This window comes from Panthera pardus, unplaced genomic scaffold (genome assembly GCF_024362965.1).
Source record: "Panthera pardus isolate Hobbes unplaced genomic scaffold, ASM2436296v1 HiC_scaffold_27, whole genome shotgun sequence".
NCBI lineage: Eukaryota > Metazoa > Chordata > Mammalia > Carnivora > Felidae > Panthera > Panthera pardus.
In genome coordinates this window covers 10,431,906-10,451,537 of record NW_026526843.1, presented here as the reverse complement: position 1 = coordinate 10,451,537, position 19,632 = coordinate 10,431,906, and the positions used below count along the sequence as shown (strand labels likewise).

The 19,632-nt window shown below is 47.1% G+C and overlaps 1 protein-coding gene across 13 annotated transcripts in view; it reads left to right on the top strand.

Annotated features, from left to right (window-relative positions):
• Positions 1–6,671: 6,671 nt before the first annotated feature.
• ATP11C (ATPase phospholipid transporting 11C) overlaps positions 6,672–19,632 on the top strand; it is a 171,802-nt gene continuing 158,841 nt past the window's right edge. For 7 of the 13 annotated variants that reach the window (XR_008418238.1, XR_008418237.1, XR_008418234.1 and 4 more), the window contains exon 1: positions 6,673–7,607. Coding sequence is in view for 5 of the 13 variants with exons in the window: in XM_019421545.2 (XP_019277090.2) it covers positions 7,581–7,607 (27 nt within the window). In the remaining 8 variants the exon portion in view is untranslated. Of the gene's footprint in view, positions 7,608–9,274; positions 9,583–19,632 lie in introns of all 13 variants that reach the window. The other 6 variants (XR_008418236.1, XR_008418232.1, XR_008418235.1 and 3 more) reach the window with 2 other exon arrangements.

Genomic DNA, 19,632 nt, shown 5'->3' with positions numbered 1-19,632 from the left:
GTATATATAAACCGCTTAACACAGCAAGCGCTCAATAAATGATAGCTATTAAAATTATCTTTCACTGTTTCCCAGTGTGAACCCACACTCCCCTAAGGAGGTCTACTTACTACTTCATATCTTTGCTCTTTCTCTTGGTTGGAACGCTCTCCTTCCTTTCTGCCCATTCAAAATGCTTTTTACTTTTTTTATTAAATTAATTTTTATGTTTTGAAACGGATGCATATTCATAAAGTTAAATAGATTAATAAGACTTGTAAAGAAAAAAAGCAGACCCCTACTCCATTTCTCCCAACTTCTAACCTATACTACTAAAGCAACCACTTCTAATGATCTTAGCTGTTTCTTCTAGTATTTACTTCCTTATTTCTTTTTTTTAAATTTTTTTTTTAATGTTTATTTATTTTTGAGACCGAGAGAGACAGAGCGTGAATGGGGGAAGGGCAGGCAGAGAGAGAGGGAGACACAGAATCCGACGCAGGCTCCAGGCTCTGAGCCATCAGCACAGAGCCCGATGCAGGGCTCGAACCCACAAGCTGTGAGATCATGACCTGGGCGGAAGTCGGACGCTCAACCGACTGAGCCACCCGGGCGCCCCTTTACTTCCTTATTTCTATATGAAGTACTTAGACTCACGTTTCTTGATCTTTCAATGTTTAGATAGTACTTACTGCATCCTCATTATGGAAGATACAGATTTAGACCTCTTACAAGACCGTCCTTTCCAATTTGTTTTCCCTTTGTCCTACAACTGGTTGCTTTCTAGGCGTGCCACACAGCTGTCTACCGTCTACCTCAAACTTTCTTTCGTTATCACATGGGGGATTCCCTTCACTTCTCTTTTACGTTTATCCCATTTTCTGGGTCTCAGGTCTTCCTCTTTCTTGGTTTCCTTTCTCATACGAAGGAATGTATATTCTAGTGCCTTCCTGAGAAGAGACGTTTACATTTTATATCATTTACTACTCCTCAACCTGGATCCATTGCTCCTGTAGGCAGGTCCGCTTACAATTTACTGGAATATTTTTACCTCCCCATCTTTGCCATTTATCTTGGTTAGAATGTTCTCTTACTTCTTGTCTGCATGTCCAAATGCTATTTGTATTTTCAAACTTTTTTTTTTTTTAATTTTAGAGTGAGAACACATGAGCGGGGGAGAGGGGCAGAGAGAGAGAGACAGACAGAGACAGAGAGAGACAGAGAGAGAGAGGATCCCAAGCAGGCTCCATGCTTAGTGCAGAACCCAATCCCACGACCCTGGGATCATGACCTGAGCTTAAATCAAGAGTGGGATGCTCAAATGACTGAGCCACCTAGGAGCCCCTCAAACTTATTTTTATTTTTATGAAAATAATGCATGCTCATAGTTTAAAAGTTTTAAGACTTATACAGAGAAAATAGAGACGTCCCTTATCCCATTCTTTTCCATTCTCAATCTATGCCCCTAGAGGCAAGTACTTTTCATTACTTTAGCTATTTCTTCTGATATTTACCTCCTTATTTCTAAATAGTATAACTATACTGATATATTTTGATATAATGACTTCTTATTATGGAAGATAAAGATTTACTGTTCTTATGCCATATCCTCTTCTCTGTCTCTAACCTCTTCTCTGTCTATCCTCACAGTATAGTTTGGGAGGATGCAGAATTCTGAATTAGAGATCATTTTCTCAGAACCTTGAAGGCCAAACTGTATCTCAGTGAATTCACTGTGGTTCCTAGAGACTGCCTCTTCTCTTCCACTATAGTAAAATACTCCATCCTGGGGCGCCTGGGTGGCTCAGTTGGTTAAGCGTCTGACTTTGGCTGAGGTGGTGATCTCACAGTTTGTGGGTTCCAGCCCCACGTCGGGCTCGGTGCTGACTGCTCAGATCCTGGAGCCTGCTTCGGATTCTGTGTCTCCCTCTCTCTCTGCCCCTTCCCTGCTGATGCTGTCTCTCTCTCTCTCTCAAAAACAAATAAACATTAAAAAAAAAAACTTTTTAAAAATACCCCATCCTGGGGCGCCTGGGTGGCTCAGTCGGTTAAGCAGCTGACTTCGGCTCAGGTCATGATCTCACGGTCTGTGGGTTCGAGCCCTGCGTCGGGCTCTGTGCTGACAGCTCAGAGCCTGGAGCCTGCTTCCGATTCTGTGTCTCCCCCTCTCTCTGACCCTCCCCCGTTCATGCTCTGTCTCTCTCTGTCTCAAAAATAAATAAATGTTAAAAATACCCCATCCTTTTTTATAGTCAATTCTAGCTTGTATGCCTTTGGTATCATGATTATAAGAATACACCTACTTCCCCATTTTGAAAAACAAAACACTATGAGATCATCCACAATCCCTTTGGACTTCTGCTGTTCTCCACGATTACTAACCTCATTTGTCAGTGCCCTCGATGTAATTAATAAGGGCTATTTGGCACATTAAAACAGGGAGCTCCGATTTTATCTGACAAAGTGACATTTAAGTTGAGATCTGAAAGATAAATAGCAAAGTTCATGAAAGCATCCCAGTGGAGATGATCGCGTGTGCAAAAGCTGTCCGGGGAACAGAAGCTTTGGGAACTCCAGGGATGAAAGGTGGCCAGTGAGGTGGACTTTGGTGACTGAGAGGGAGAGCAGGCCCCCCTTTATGCTAGGGCAGAAGGCAGGGGTCAGAGAATTCGGGGCCTTGTAGGTGATGTTAAGGCAAGATTGGGGACTTACGCTAAGAGTGATGAGAAGCTACTGAAAAGTCATTAAGTAGGGGAGTGATTTGATCTGCCTTCCGAAGATTTCTGGGGTTGCAGTGTGCAGAATGAATTGGAGAGAGCCAACAATTAAGACGACATGGATAAAATCTGCCTTCAATAAATGTTAAGGCCAGACTTGGAAGGGAGGAATTTCCAGTGGGCCGAAGGTAGTCTTATGAAGTGTGTTTGAAAGCTCAGCAGAGACAGGTTAAATTTCTTCAACTTGCTGATGGCGGTGATTTAGATGCTGATATAACAGCTTCTCTTTCTCTCTCTCTCTCTTTTTGTTTTTTTTTTTTTTTTTTTCATTTTTAAGCATTAGATGGAAAAAGTGTCTCCTTCTCACCATTCCCTTCCTGCTGGATCCATGAATTGCTGACCAACTGATCCCAGGAGCACTGTGCTCCCTTCCTCCCCAAAGGTGGACGGCCTCCTGTGCCCCACTGGCTGTCCTGCCCAGTTGCCATGGTGAGATTTCTGAGGGCTTGAGGTAAAAGGTGGGAAAGAATAGGGGAAGCGAGAGAGAAGGGCTTCTGGAGGGGCTTGCGTAGAACGGGGCAGCAGAACTGAAATGGTGGAGGGAGACCCCTTCCCCTTTTTCTGACCGTAAGCATTCTGTGTCGTCAAGATGGTAATAAGGACAGAAGACTGCTTCCTCAGAATTCCTGCCAGGGGACCGGGGCTTCTTCCGCAGTCAGCTGATACACCACAAGGGTTGGTGTTCTAGACCACGGGTTCTGACAGCTTTGGCAGGAGGAAGTTCGGATTTGCAGTTCTGTTTATGCAGTGGGCCAAATGAGAATGCTGGCTGATGGTTTGCTTTTCATAGTCATTGACAACAGCTTTCCTTGACACCTAGGTTTTCTTTGGGAACTGTGAAGAGCTACTGAAAAGAAGAAAAATAATTTCTTCTTGCCTTAAAGAAGCTCACAAAGAAAAGTAATTCTAAAGGGCGCTTGGGAGACTAACTCCAATTTCAGGTTGGGTTTGGATACGGAAAAAAATTACCTTGCATAGATTTCGTGTTTTGCTGAGCGTATTTTGATTTGTGTGGATTGACTGCATTGTTACAGTCAAGCAAATGAGTCCGGACTCGTGAGTATACAGGTGCCGTGATGAAATAGCTAGGACACCGAGATCGCAAAATTGCAATAACAAATGAAAATTTGACCCACAATACTGCTATATCCTGGGGGCTCCTAAATGCCTTGCTCTTAAGCTGGACACCATGGCAATAATGGCATGTGAGATGATACACAACGGTGTGTGAGAGGATACCACGAAATGGTGTCTAGTTCTCTAATTGTATCTAATTTAAATTTTTTTCCCTTTTTTTAAGTGATCTCTTACACCCAACGTGGGGTGTGAACTCACAATGCTGAGATCAAGTCACAAGCTCTTCCGATTGAGCCAACCAGGTGCCCCTCAAACAGATCAACTTAAACTCCCCCCCTCAAACAAAAAAACCCCCGAGAGATCTAGGGGTACCTGGTTGGCTCAGTCAGCACAGCATGTGACTCTTGATTTCGGCACTGTGAGTTCACACCCCACGTTGGGTGTAGAGATAACTTCAAAAAAGGAAAAATCTTGTATTAAAAGTTGATCTGTTTGAATCTACAAGTACATTTTTTCCCATTTGTTCAACAAGATTGTATACAGAAAGATATTACTTATTACTTACTAGTACGTATTTGCATCGCCAAACATCTAAATTCATTTTCTATTCCCTATTTCACTGCTTAGGATGTATTTTATTTTTTTTTTTAACGTTTTTTTTTTTTTTTTTTTTTTTTTTTTTGGGACAGAGAGAGACAGAGCATGAACGGGGGAGGGGCAGAGAGAGAGGGAGACACAGAATCGGAAACAGGCTCCAGGCTCCAAGCCATCAGCCCAGAGCCTGACGCGGGGCTCGAACTCACGGAGGACCGTGAGATCGTGACCTGGCTGAAGTCGGACGCTTAACCGACTGCGCCACCCAGGTGCCCCTAGGATGTATTTTATTGATAAGAATTCTAGACTTATTCCCAGAACAAATGATAATAACCTCTTCCACCTCCAAATTCTAGTGTCTAGAACAGTGCCTGCCACATAGTAGGTGTTCAACATATAATTAGTGAGTTAAATCATATTAGTTGCCAGAAAATAAAATCTACTTGAAAACAAATCTTTGAGGGGCACCTGGGTGGCTCAATCTGTTAAGTGTCTGACATCGGCTCAGGTCATGATCTCACAGTTACTGAGTTCAAGCCCCGCGTGGGGTCCTGTGCTGACAGCTCAGAGCCTGCAGCCTGCTTTGGATTGTTTCCCTCCCTCTCTGCCCCTTCCCTTTTCATGCTCTCCTTCTCTCTCTCTCAAAAATAAATAAAACATTTTTAAAAATTAAAAGAAAAAGAAAATAAATCTTTGAAATAGCAAAACCTTAGATCCACGTTGCCAATAAAATATCTTAATATCTGATTAATATACGTTTAACATAAATCTTAAAAATCGTTAGATATAGCCTCAAGCGTGAACAAACAGAAGACACCATAATGAGGAAAGAATTGGAAACATACCGTTTTCCTTCTCGGCGATTAGGACAGTTTGGGAACATACCTTAATTCTCCTGCATTTGCACTTCATGGAGGATGGGCTACTCATTGCTCACAGAATCAAGTTCAAACTTCAAGGGGTGTTTCTGAAGATCCTTTTGGGTTGTGGTGTTGTTTGGGCCGCCCCACCCACACATCCTGGGCGTCTGCCCCCAGGGCCTGTTCTTTTTCTTAGCTTGTCCTGCGCCCTCTCGCCGACCTCTCCCTCCGCCTGGACTCTGCCCACTGGGCTCGTTCCGTCCCTTCCTCTGAAACCTTCCCACATTTCAAGGTCCAGTTCAATCTCCAAGGCCTTCGGGAAAGCTTCCCCAGCCCCCTTTCAGATGCATTAGCTCTTGGCGCCTGACGTCTAGCAGCCATCACTTTCTAAGGGGGGTTTTCCATGTCGCTATCCCCCGACTGGATCGCGACCGCCCTGTCGGGAAGGTCTTTCCAGAAGCCGCCGTGTCCAGCCCCTCGCACAGTGCCTGGTACAAAGAAAATGCCCAGGGGAGATTTGTTAAAATGAGTCTGAACCCCAGAGGGGAAAAGGAGAAGCGGCCGTGCCCAGTAGCAAAGGCCCTTCACGACCTCGGGGGAGGCCGGCGGTGTAGCTGGACCCGGTCCCCAGCTCTACACTGGCAGGAGAATGTGGCGCGGCAGGAGGCTCCGTCAATGTTTCTCAACCTCCACTCATTTCCTCTACTTTCATAGAGGAATCTGAAATTTCTTCTCCATCAGCCTCGGGGCAAGCCAAAAGGGCGGTGCAGACGGGGGGGGGGGGGGGGAGGGGTAGGTGGGGGTTGGGATGCCCGGTCTCGTGGCAATTCTAGGTTCAGATTTTATACTGAATGTTTCAAGTTTCACAAATCCCAGTTCTAAACTAGGAGTCGAGGGTGTAGAGGGTTTCCTGGAGCATAGATTTTCCGTCCTAGGGAAGGCTCCCAGCATTCGGGGCTTTGCCTCATTTATCCTTCTCACGTTTTTCACCGCGGGGGCAATCTACCGGGCGCTCCTGGCCCCCTCATCCTGCCGGTGCCGAGAACCGCGGTTCCGCCCAGCGATCTTAGCCGCTTCCTCTTTCAACCCTCTGGCAAACCCCGTCCGGGCGAGTGGGGGAGCTCCCGGCCCGCAGTACGAGGCTGAAAGGGGGCACGGTTGGACTACAACTCCCAGGATGCTCTGGGAGACGCGCCGAGGAGGGGGCCAGGGGGAGGGGCTTGGGGTGGGGGGGTGGCAGGGAAATCCCGCCCCGCTGCGCAGCAGCAGCGACACAAAGCCTGACTTTACAACCTCATAGAGAAAGTGGAAGTAAGACGGCTTAGGTGGGGAGGCAGGACGCGAGAAAAGAACTGGAGGAGGGAAAGCCGCGTAGGTGGGAGCGGAGCGAAGCGAGGGTAGTGGGGAGACCCGCGCCTTTGCAGATGAGGAGGGGGCGGTTTTCATAACTAATCCCCCCCCCCCCGCCCTGCCCCGCCCGCCCGGGGTCTCCACGGTGCCCTGCCTGTCCCCACTCCTCGCTGCGAGCCCGGCTCCTCCCCACCGCGAAGCGGGGAGCCAGGCTGCCTCGCGTGCTCGGGGCGGGCCGGCGGACTGCGCGGTGGTTCCCCAGCCCGGGTGCGGGACGAAAGCGCGGGGCGGAGCGGCTGCCGCGGACCGAGGAGGGGCTGCGAGCGAAGCGGCGCCGCGGACGAGTTAGGGCCGGGGCAGGGGAGTAGTGTGGGGCCGAGGCGAGGTGAGGCGCGGGGTGCCCCGGGAGGGTCCCCCGTGCCCCGAGTGGCGCGGAAGCACGCGGGCTGGCCGCCGAGGCCGGCGGGGAGGGCGGGCGGTGGCGCGGCGCCGGGCAAGAGTGCAGACAGCGGGGTGCCGAGCCCGGCGCGGGCGGAGAGATCGGGGCGCCCCCCTCCCCGCGGGAGGAGCCTAGCGCTCCTCCGCCGTCCCTCCCCCGCGCGCCGGGCTCGCCTTCTCGGCGGGCTGCTGCGGGAGCGGCGGGGCCGGGGCCAGAGCAGGGCGAGCGGCGGGGCCGCCGCCCCCGGGACGGGCGGGCCGGGGGCGGGCCGTGAGCGAGGCGGGGCGGGGGCGGGGGGCCGCGGGCGCGAGGGCGCGAGGGCGCGAGGGCGCGGGCGGCGGGGCGGGGGGAAGCGCGGAGAGCCTAGGAGGGCAGGCGGTGGTGGGGCTGCCCGCCTCGCCGTCCGCTTCACGCCGCCGGCCCACGCCGCAGTGTGTTTTGTGGACGGCGCCTTCCCAGACAGCCCGGTAGAGCCCAGCTCGGCGCCCGGCAGCCTTCGTCGCGATGTTCCGCCGGAGCTTTAATCGTTTTGTAAGTACACTCGCCGCGGCTCCCCGCGTGCGGTTTGCTTGCTCGCCCGCCCTGCGCCGGGTCCCTCGGAACAATTTTCTGAGGGGGGGAATTGCATCTCTGGGAGGCGCCGCCGCCACCCCCTTTTAGATTTTAACTGAACCGCGTTGCCCGGGCGGCCGGGGTGGGGAGGCAGGTAGGGCTCCCGGAGTCCCCCTCCCCCCTGGACCGTTGGACCGGAGCTTCCCGGGGCTGTTGCAAACTCTGTCTCCGACGGGGGGCCGCCCTCGGGCCGGATGGCGGGGGGATCGGCGGGGGGACCGGTCCAGGGGCCCCTCGGTTTGCCAATTAGTCGAAGATGGCGTTTGATTATCAGGGAGGTTGCTTTCTTTTGTTTCCTCTGCCACGAGCACATGGAGGTAAACCCAGACCTGTCACTGTGTCCCCAAAAAAGACCCGGGAGCTGGAGGCGAGGGCAGGACTCAGCCTTGCCCGGGGATCGGCCGGGCGCGGAGGCGGGGGTGGGGGGGGGGGGGTGCTGCTGACCAGAGGCCGGGCGAACTTTGGAGCCCCAGCCTAAGCCGCTCACCTTGAGGGTGTAATGAAAGCGAAGGCGATTGTCAGGGTGGGCTGGGTGGATGTGGAGCCGCCAGGAGGCTGCTCCGCCGCTCACGGGCGCCGGGTCTGGAGCCTCGCCGCGCCCTGAACGCCCCAGATCCCGAGCCGGTGAGCGAAGGCAGGCTCCGGCTGGACTCCACCGTCCACGTTTAGCCCTCGCCGGTCCCCAGAAAAGGGAACTGCGTTTCCGTGGGACTTTGGCATTAGGGGAGAGCGATTTCTGGCTGCTGACTTTTTTGAGTAACCTGTTTACTCCTGGAGAGTACATTCAGCACGGAGCAAAGCAGGGACCATTGACTTCTATGCTGCTATTTGTAGCAACTTCCTTAATTGCAAGATGAGGTGGCGGGAATAGGATTTTATTTCTGCCAACGATGTGAAAGAAAGGGCTTCTCTGTAGATGTTGGTTTTTCAGTCGTTGAGAAAAATGGTTCGGTGCTGTGCGCTCCCACCCTAACCCACGGAAATAGGTGTTTGGAGAACTTGTCGATTCGGCCCTTTTCATGTGATTATTGCAAATCAAAGCATTGCTAACAGTTCTCAGGCGTCGGATGGATTTGCTCTCGTTTTTCTGCGTTTGAAAGTTTCACAAATGTACCCTGGCTAAAAGAAAGAATCGCGGCTCCCTTTTGAGGATATTATCACAGCAGTGCTGTATTACTGTTTTTGAAACGTTTACCTCATCCAGAAACATGTCTTTTGAAATTGGATCAGATTACCTGTGGCACAGAGCAGTAGAGGTTGTACATACCAAAGATCTTGAAATCTATAGGAATCGGCTTGTGCTGGATGCTTTGCTAAAGCAAGAGGCTAAAATTGGTCTCTCACATTGAGCCCGAGAAGGTACAAAAAGCATTGTACTTCATAGTTCTATTTCACATATATTCCCGTGATCTTGGAGTGTTGTTTGGGGCCGCCAAAAAGGGAAAGGTGACAGAGAGCTAATTGTGATCTTTGGGAAAGGGTAATCTTTTCACATGGCACTTGTCTGGTGGAAAACAACCGGACCCTGGCTCATAATAAATTCATTAGCTTAAAATTGAGATGTCGACGTGCCCCGTTTGTTACAGGATTTGACCATTTGAAACCGTACGTGGTCGGAAAGCCCCCTTTGCTTTTCTGGTGCTCAGAGTGAACGATCTGCATTGTATGGGAGTCTGGTAATTAAGCAGTGCTGGCCCAGGAAGCTAGGGCATGCAGTAGAATTCGCAGCAGTCGTGCAGTGCCAGCCTGCAGGTTTGAGGCTAGTACTTTGCATCCCCGACCAAGATCTCTGCAGAGAATCACTTACGTTCGCTCACACTGAAATGAGCTTTGACCTCACTGTTCGCCTGAAATAACCCGACTGCTCGCATTTTCCTGCGCAACCATGACTATGGTAAGTCTCGGGAATTTGTACCAGTGCAATAAGCTGGAAGGTTCTCAGGAGTTGTACCTGAGCCTTAGGCCTAGGGCAAGGAATTCATCTGCAAGCCATTGGACTGAATGTGAAATATGCTGCTGAATACTCCTTACTAAAGAATGACTTCAGAATTGAGGGGGCAAATTTTGTCCTCCCTAGATCAGTGAGTCTGCCGTCCTCATCTTTTGCCTGGTAGAGATTATTTGAAGAGCACTCCCATTTAAATCACTAGAAGGCTACAGTTAAAGATTTAGGTTGGACTTGAAGACTTGCACAGCATCGTAGGTATAGTGCAAGTTGTGTGCTGTCTTAGGATCGCTTTTGTATTTCAGAGGTGGGGCTCTGAATTCCTTTAAAAATCAAGTGGTATTTTTTGTGTGTACCTATACGTATCTAAAATTGGCTTTGAATAGGACATAAATTACAGTGGTGTTGATTGTAGTTGTTGGTCACTGAAAATTAGATACGTGTCGCGGCTGGGCTTTCCATTTTCAACTTGACACGGGGAGTGAATGTTTCTTGGGCGTAGCATCATCTTCTGTGGCTCAGCACTCTTTGCTGAATCGTCTTAAAAATGCCATTTATTTCCCCAGGTTCTCTAGTTTCAAGCTAAAGGAAATCGTACTTCATTGTATTTCTTAAAGACATGGCCTTGACTTCCTTGCCATTAATAATCGACTTATTTTTTTCTGATGAATTATGACTTTCCTTTTGACAGTTTTGAGGTAGAAAGAAATTGGTGGATTTGGTGTAGGATTTGAGGGTTTAGGGGGTGTAGTAGGGGTGTGACTTCAGAGATCTAAGAGTTGGATGTCTGAGTATAATAAAAGCACCACCTGTTACCAGTGCGACATCTCCATTTTCCAGAAATACAGTAAATAAAAGATTACTAGCTTTGTCCATACAGTTTATTTCCTTTAATGGTATGTTCAGTTGGAAGTCTGGACTAGTTGATATTTAGGGGTCAGGGACTTTTATGTTATCCTTCTGTCCTTCATAAATTCCGAGTGATTACCATAGCATTTTCACACGGGTTTAAAGGTCTAATGACAGTCCAAACAACAAGAATTCCCCCCCTGCCCCTTTTTTAAATATTTTATTTTTAAGTAATCTCCACACCCAACATGGGGCTTAAACTCACAACCCCAACCAAGATCAAGAGCCGTGTCCTTCGCGAGAGAGCCAGCCAGGTGCCCCCCCGCCACCACTTTTTTGATATTATTTCATGTTCAAGATTCAAAATAAGACATTGCTTGATGAAGTAGATCCAGGGAGGTTGGCCAAGTAGAGGCTGTCAATTTAGCTTGTCAGAGCAATATTAAACAGGCCTGAATTTCTAGGTCATTGATAAATGAAAGCTTAAATTGTGAGTGTGAAATACTGGAAAAAATTTGTCTCTGATTCCAGAAGCTCTCAAACTGCTCTGGTTCCAGGAAGCATGCAGCATACAGTAATATATCACACAGAAAATGTCGTCGAATCAGTCAAAGAGGCCCAGGACTGGGAAGAAATTAGACTGAATAAGGTAGAATGAAAAATCAAAGACCAAAAGTATTGAAAATAATTAATGACATCGGTAGCTAACTTATTATTTTGAGTCCAAGGCAAGGCCAGGCTAGTCAGGCAATATTGGAAGCATTTAATCAATTAATAAAATAATTCAGGTAATTGCTGGTTTTCTTCTCCTCCTTCTTTTTCTTCTTTTTTTTTTTTTAGCGAGAAAGTTCTCGGTTTCCTTCTTGAATTATCAGAGTACTAAGCTTTTCTTCCCCCGTTTCACTTTGCTAACAACCTTGGCCTGACATTACTGAGCACGGAAAATAGTGATGAGTTCATTTTATTATGTTTAGAAATTTACCCAAATAATGTGTGTTGCAGTATTTTTGCATTCACACCAGCCTTACAAGTAGTCTGTACATCTTGGCCCCTACCAGGTAGTTCCTACAAGGCTGGGTTGTTTTTAATTCCAGTGTAGTTAACATACAGTGTTATATTAGTTTCAGGTGTACAATATAGTGATTCAACTCTTCTAGACATTACTCAGTGCTCATCAAGATAAGGGTATTCTTAATCCCCTTCACCCATTTCACCTATCCTTCCTCCCCCCCCCCCCCCAACCCATACACAGCTGGGTTTAACGGTTGAATTTGACCTTACTAAAAGCAACCTTTTTAATCTTACAATAATTTCCTTTTAACTTGTTTGGCACCCTGGATCAGTTTTTTAAGAATTAAGCCCTCAAGCCCTAGGGCATCCATTGTGTGTAATAAATTATCTCTTTTGCATGCATTTGGAGATGAGGAATCCCAAAGGAGAAAGGCTGCCTTAACCCAAAAGCTCCTGGGGGTGGGGGGGAGGAACAGTTGGCAGTGTGCCAGGTGCATAGTAGGTGTTTGACAAATATTTTTTGAATGAACAGTTTTTGTGTGTTTTGCATAAATAATAACTTACTTATAGACAGTGATATTTATAGCAAATTCCTCCTTGTGAAGAGTGATTAAAGTTTCTGGCAACGAGCTCCTAAAATCCTTGGAATTTCCTGTGAGGAAAGCAATCAAAGGTATCTTTTGTTATGTTAATGAGGCAACTTCTGGAAAGCACCTCGGGTAGGGGGCCGGTTGCCAGGGGATCCAACCTTGTGATTAGAGGGTCGGAGCGTTCAGTCCCACTCTCAAGAGGGGAGGGAAGAGGGTCTGAAGAGTTCTATCACCACTGGCCAATGGGTTAATGTAGTCCTGCCTCTGTAACGAAGGCTCCGTAAAAACCCAAAAGGACAGGGTTTGGAGACCTTCCGAGTAAGTGAGCATGGGGACAGTGGCTCAGCTGGAGAAGACATGGAAACTCTGCACCCTTTCCCGCAGACCTTGCCCTGTGCTTCTCTTCCCTCCGGCTCTTCCTGAGTTACGGGCTTTTATAATGTCCCACAAATCTAGTAAGTCAGCGGTTTCTCCAGGTCCTGTGAGTGGCTCTAGCAAATTAACAGAACCTGAGGATCAAGTTGTGGACTTGTGCCTGGTGTCCCGAGACCCAAGGTGAGCCTCCTTGGAACCTCCAGTTTGCACTTGGTTGGTCAGAAGCACAGATGATAATGTGGACTTGAGGTTGGCATCGGAAGTAGGGGGAAGTGTGGGCAAGTCTTAGAGGACCGAGCCCTTAAGTGGGGCGACCGGATGTTACCTCTGGGTAGATACTGCCAGAATTGAGTTGAATTGTAAGACAATCTGAGAATTGCTTGTTGGTGTGGAGGACCCCCCCCCCCCCATTGGAATTGAGTGATCAGAGCCCACACTTTGGGGTATACCATATACTGATTACCAATTTTCTAAGTATTAGTATAAATACATCAAATGCCTAAACTATGCAGACCATAGTATAATCTTTCTTAGATGATTATGTCATCTATGATCTTGCAGAGCGTTATTTCATTCAACAGATACTCCCTGAGCACCTACTATGTGTAGGGCACTATGATAGACCCTGTGCACACATGGGTGAGCTATAGATAACAGAGGACGAGGTGACTGCCCTATCTCTAACACAGTTGCGACATGCCACAAAACTTGCTTCTCACGAATAAGTTACTGTTGTATGCTTTTATTTGTCTTTCCACCATAAATAGAGGGTACAATTGCAGTTATTTTCTGGTGGTTTAGATTTCAGACAGAAAGGAATTTGTTGCATTCGACCCTTCAGTATGACCTATGCATGGCAAACTGCTCTTTTGCAAATAGATGCTAGTCTGATTCTGTGTAAGGTGGGAAACCTATTTGGGGATGATTCACTATGACTTGAAATAAATACTGTTTATTTATTTGCTATGATTTATTAAATAGCCTGAAAACAAATTTTGTGCTTTTTTTCCCCTGGTCTTTTTATTATTATTATTATTGATTAAACAACATAAAACTCTGAAAGTCTTCTAAATACCTTCTGTAAAGGTTTACTGTTCCTGTTGACGACGGCTCCTAATTCAACCCTTGAGTAGGTGATATTGAGTACCTACATATCAGATGGTTCCCAGTGCTCTTAATGGACTTTGAGCAGAGGGGAGATTTGGGTAGGGGAAGCTGGCCATTTTCATATTGAAAATGAGCTTCTTTCCTCACCCAGGCTACCAGTGAACCACCAGCTGGGCAGTGGATTCTGGGAGGTAAAGGGTGGCCAGTGGCCCCCCTGGAAGAGCCATAACTAAATTCCCCGCGTCCGAGTGATACGCAGAGAACTAGGCAGTGAGTCAATTCGTATACTGGTTTGTGGGAAAAATCATCAAGGCTGATTGCTTGTCTAACATGGACTGTCAGTTCTCCCCAAAGAGGGTGAAAGCATGGGACACAAAATAAAAATACTATTTTTTTCCGTTAGGGAGAAGGGTTTCCTGTACATCTGTAGTGCTTTATCTAGATTAATCTTTTGGATGTGGACTTTTGGAGATGGAGAGGAATTTTCTGAGTGGAGGGAGTTTCTGGGCTTCCACAAGTGAATCAGGTGCTGTTTTCAAGTTTACTTCTGTTCACTTAACACTTCACCTTCTTGGCTTGGCGTAAGGGTGGATCAGTGGTGATTGTAAAACAAACATTAGCATGACTGCAGCATCTGTTAAACCACTGCAGTTTAGTGACGAATGAGCACTCAGCACTGCAGGTATGGGTGTGGGGTGCCCTATGCCAGCACATTGGCAGACAGCCCCTCAATTACCGCAGTGTATGGATGGATTGCTGCTTTGGCTGACTTCTTGATTATCTGGTTTATAGATAATGTTGGACCATGGGCATCCACATTTAGGAGGTTCATCGGTATTTCTGAAGTACAGATTGTCATTGATTTTTGCCCCATCTTTAATAGACTATAGAAGGATTAGCGAGGCCCATCCTGTTCAAGCAGATATTTGTTTTTGTAGGCTCCTTTATTATATGTTGTCTTAAAGTATTACGGTGGCTGTATTTTTCTCGTCTCTTCTTCGCCAAGTAAAATCAAAAATCCTGGAAAAATCAAAACCGTTTTCTTGATAATGATCTCGCAGCTAGCATAGCATCAAGTAAACAGTAGATGCTCAATAAATACTGGCTGAATTGTTTTGAACTGCAGACACAGCCTTGCCTCTGTAATGACAGGTGAAAATGATCAGAAAAAAGTAACACTCTCCTACCTGCTTGAAAAGTAATCAGAAAAACTTGAGCGTTTACATGAGGCTCTTTTCTTCATTCAAAAGATTATGTTTAGCACCTTCCCCTTCCTTGGCCATAGATAAACAACTAAAATTCTGTACTGTCCTCAGCTTCTAAAATTATGAGTAAATTTATATCCTTTTTGTTAAATGCCGTTCACAAGCTTATATTTTCTGTTGCCACCAGCACATCAAGTCTTTTTTGAAAAACAAAGCTGTAGTGTTAACCCTCCAAGAGCTGTAGATCTCTTGCCGTTCCCTGGTACACGTGCATTACTTGAACTCAGGATCTCACTTAGTATTTGGTGCTGGGAATGGAAGATACTTTCCTGTTTGCACTTCATTGCCATTAGTTGGATGGATACCTGTAGCGAGAAGGCAGAGCAGACCAGAGGAACTGTAGAGTTTGAGGAATTTGGAAGCAGTTTTGCTGTGAAAAGAGCCTCAGCCTTGTTAAAAGGGTGGGTGTGAGTCTTAGTTCCACCCTTTACTGCCCAGCTTGGGAAATTGGGCACCGTGCTTCATATACCTCAAAATGTTTATCAAGGTGTAGTCTTTGGACTCCTTGCATCAGAATCATCTGGGCTACTCGGGCACCTGGGTGGCTCAGTCCGTTAAGCCTCCGACTTCGGCTCAGGTCATGATTGATCTCACAGTCCTTGAGTTCGAGCCCCGCATCGGGCTGTGTGCTGACGGCTCAGAGCCCGGAGACTGCTTCGGATTCTGTGTCTCCCTCTCTCTCTGCCCCTCCCCCACGCGCTCTGTCTCTTTCTCTCTCTCTCTCTCTCTCTCTCTCAAAAATAAATAAACATAAAAAGAATCATCTGGGCTACTTATTATAAATGGATTCCTAGGACTCAAGCCTATTGAATCCGAGTCTCAGGTCCTACAAAACTGCATTTTTAGCAAGCACTCCAGATGGTTCTGAAATTCACTAAAATGTAAGAGCACTCATGTCATAAACACTGAAATGTGTACATTCTCTCTGTTCACCTGTCTGAACTTGACTTTTCCTCATCTATAGAATGAACGTAATAATACCTATTTCACAAGGTTGTTGGAAAAATGTTTGGTGCACGATTCCACACTGTACCAATTGTGTCAGAGGTCCCCAAAACCACTCCCAGGTTTGATGGTTTACTGGCAGAACTCACAGGACTTTGCATATAGTTGTGCTCACAGCTCTGATTTATTAGAGCAAAAGGATACAAAGCAAAGTCAGCAGAGGAAAAAGGTGCATGGGGCCAAGTCTGGAGGAAACCAGGCACGGCTTCCAGCAGTCCTCTCCGCACTGTGGTCACAAGGGCGTGCAATGGTAACTCTGCTACACATTTATGTTACGAAATGCTGGTAGTTTTCAGTGAAGGCAAATGACTTGCCCACGGCCATTAAGCTAATCAGCAGCAGAATTGAGACCATCTGAGACTCCGGCCGTCGCTACCACCTTTTCTCTGCTGCACACAGCCATGCTCCTGGATTATGGGTCATTCTTTTTCACGCTGTTGGTCGCATCCACTTTTTGTCACTTGCAGCAGAAGAGCCGCCTGCCGCTGGTAAATTGATGCGCCCAGTGGGGGAGCCAGGAAGTATTGATGTTTCTGCCAGTTTAGCGTCAACACTTGCTGGTTTCCTCTCTGGAGCATCTCCAAGTTCGTGGATTTTCAGTTTTTCCCGACTTTTGGATTTTTGTTACTACCCACTCCCCTCCTCGTCCCATTCACTTACCCATAGTCTCCACATTCATTTGCATCATGACTTCATCGCATTCTGTACATGGCCAGCTGTTAGCTCATGGGCAGCTGGGAGGCTGGGGGGGGGGGGTAACAATTCCAAAGTGCAGGCATACTGAAGAGTATTTAGTCAAGAATGACCATACAGGAAAAAATGCCAAAAGAAAACAAAAGAGTAACATTCTTGGGTTGATGAATGGATTTTATGGCAATATGTATAAATATTGTTTTATTGCAGGGGTGTTTTTTGAGTTTTACAGTCCTGAAAAACCCCAGGGATATCTCTGGTCATTGTTAAGTTTCAGTCTTTTTTTGCCGTTATCAAAAAAGAAAATTAATAATTCTTTTATGATTTGGGCAAAGAATAAATCAGGAACTCCTACTGAAAAATGTAGTAATCCTACAGATCAACAGGGAGCAGAAGCTAGGAGGGAACTGTCACAAATAAGTAACAGCTGGGTAGAGCAGATTATGTAAGCTACACCTGTTGCGGAAGCAGTGGGAATGTTCTTTAAGCTTCACAATTAACGTAGTTTGCAATAATATGGATTAAGGTGTCTATGGTATAGTGCACAATTTACTTCGGCTTCTTTTCTGAAAATGTTGCTGTGAATCACAGGCTTCCTTTGAACCCTCCTACCCTACTTGTGCTGTAGAAGTATGTGAGGCACAAGCCCTGCCCTCCGGGAGTTTGCAGTCTGTTAGAAGACGGCTTAGGAGACCAGCCTCCTTACGAGGCATTTGGTCATTCATCAGTGCTGTCCTTTTAAGAGGCACACACAGTAAGTGACTTTCGGAGGAGAGCGCTGAATTTCACTCTGGCTGCTGTGGCTGGAGGAGGGATTTATAGAGGAGGTGGCATGTGAACTGGGTGGTAAGGGACCCAAAGGATTGAAGTTCATGGGACTTTAGGGACGGGCAACCTCATTACAGGAAAAGGCAATCATCGGAGCAGTTGGGCCAAGTTATTGCTCATGGTACCTGGAGCAGCCAAGCCAGTCAGCGCAGAAGGCACAGGTTCCAGCTCCAAATGCTGGAGAAAGACCGAAACCTGGATTTTTAATGCCTTATGTTTGCTGTGCTGAAATTTAAACTTTAAAAAGGGGAAACCTAAAACTGGACATCAGGCAGCTTTCGGTTGTCAGAGCAGTAGCTCTAGGAATCTTCCTGTAGACTCTTCTGAAATCCATGACTCCAATGACGGTGGTCATCCGTCTTCTGATCTGGTGCAGGAACAATAAGGTAGGAGCTGGGATGGAAGCATTTGGGGTAATGCTTCAAGACACTGCTTCATATAGTATATAATTGGTTATTTGTCTTGCTTACATCGTGGGTGCACACTTTCAGAAACTTCCTATGTGGAGACATTGCAGTAGGTAGTTTTTATCTTGAGTACTGGTGGTCATATATAGGCATACCTTGTTTTCTTGTGCTTCATTTTACTGTGCTTTCCAGATACCGGGGTGTGTGTATGTGTGTGTGTGTGTTTGTGTGTGTGTGTGTTTTAACAAATGTTTGTTGCAACCCTGTGTTGAGCAGGTCTATCAGCACCGCTTTTCCAACAGCATTTGCTCATTTTGTGTCTCTGTGTCACAGTTTGGTAATTCTCACAATATTTCAAACTTTTTCATTATTTTTATATTTGTTATGGTGATCTGTGAAGTGATTATGACTGGCTGAAGGCTGAAACGATGGTTAGCGGTTTTTTTCGCAATAAGGTTTTTTAGCAGTAAAATTTTAAAACGAGGGTAGATGCGTTATTTTTTTTAGACAGTGCTATTGCACACATAACAGACTGCAGTATTTTGTAAACATAACTTTTTAAAAAGATTTTTATTTTGAAGTAATCTGTGTACCCAACGCGGGGCGTGAACTCACAACTCTGAGATCAAGAGTCATACGCTGTACTGACTGGGCCAGCCAGGCGCCCCAGTAAACATAACTTTTATATTCACTAGGAAACCAAAAAATTCACGTGACTCACTTTATTGTGCTATTCACTTTATTGTAGTTGTCTGGCACCGACCCTGCAATATTTCCGAGGTATGACTGTATTTAAAAAGCTGGGGATCAGGCCTTGGTCCAGAAGTACATTCCTTACGGTAACACTTCTATTTCACTGCCACTAGACAACATGACTCTTAATAGACCTTCAATCTTGACTATATCGTCATGCCTTAATCAGAACATGAATTACATCTTATCTCCTCACAACCAGTGTATCACTACGTGATGTTTTGGGTTTTGTTTGTTTGTTTTTTTTAATGTCTGCTTATTTGAGAGAGAAAGAGCACGAGCTGGAGAGGGGCAGAGAGAGAGGGAGAGAGACAGTCCCCAGCAGGCACCGTGCCACCAGCGAGTGCAGAGCCGGGTGTAGGGCTCGATCTCACAAACTGCGATCGTGACCTGAGCCAAAATCGGGAGTCGGATGCTTGACCGACCGAGCGACCCAGGCACGCCTCACCCCCGGATGTCGATGCCGCTTTTCTTTTTACCGTCACGACTGCCACGCTAGCCCAAGTCGTCAGCATCTCTCCTCTTTCGTATTTGTTCTTCCTCCGGTCTTCCCCCTTTCAGCAAATGGCCTCATCCCCGGTCCATTCGCTCTCGGGAGAAACCTGGCGGTCATCCTTGATCCGCCTTTCCCTGGATCTCCCACCTCTAGCAGCGAATCCAGAATTCTGTTTCTCAGAGGACTCTGAAGTCTGTCCACTTCTCCGCACGTCCACCTCTGCTGCCATCCAGGTCCAGGCTGCCGCTGTCACTTGCCTGGACCGTTGCAATAGATGATCTCATCCACCCCTGCCCTCTCCAGTGTATTCTCCACGCGGCACCAGACGGCTCTTTCACAGATGCGTGTCGGAAAGCCTTCAGTGACTTTCCTGTGTCCTCTGGATAAAAATCTGACCAGTATCAGCTTGTACTCTTCTGCACTTTTTTTGTTGTTGTTGTTCGTGTTCACTTTTAGACATTGAGGTATTATAGGGGCGCCTGGGTGGCTCAGTCGGTTGGGCGACTGACTTCGGCTCGGGTCATGATCTCACGGTTTGTGGGTTCGAGCCCCACATCGGGCTCTGTGCTGACAGCTCAGAGCCTGGAGCCTGCTTCTGATTCTGTGTCTCCCTCTCTCTG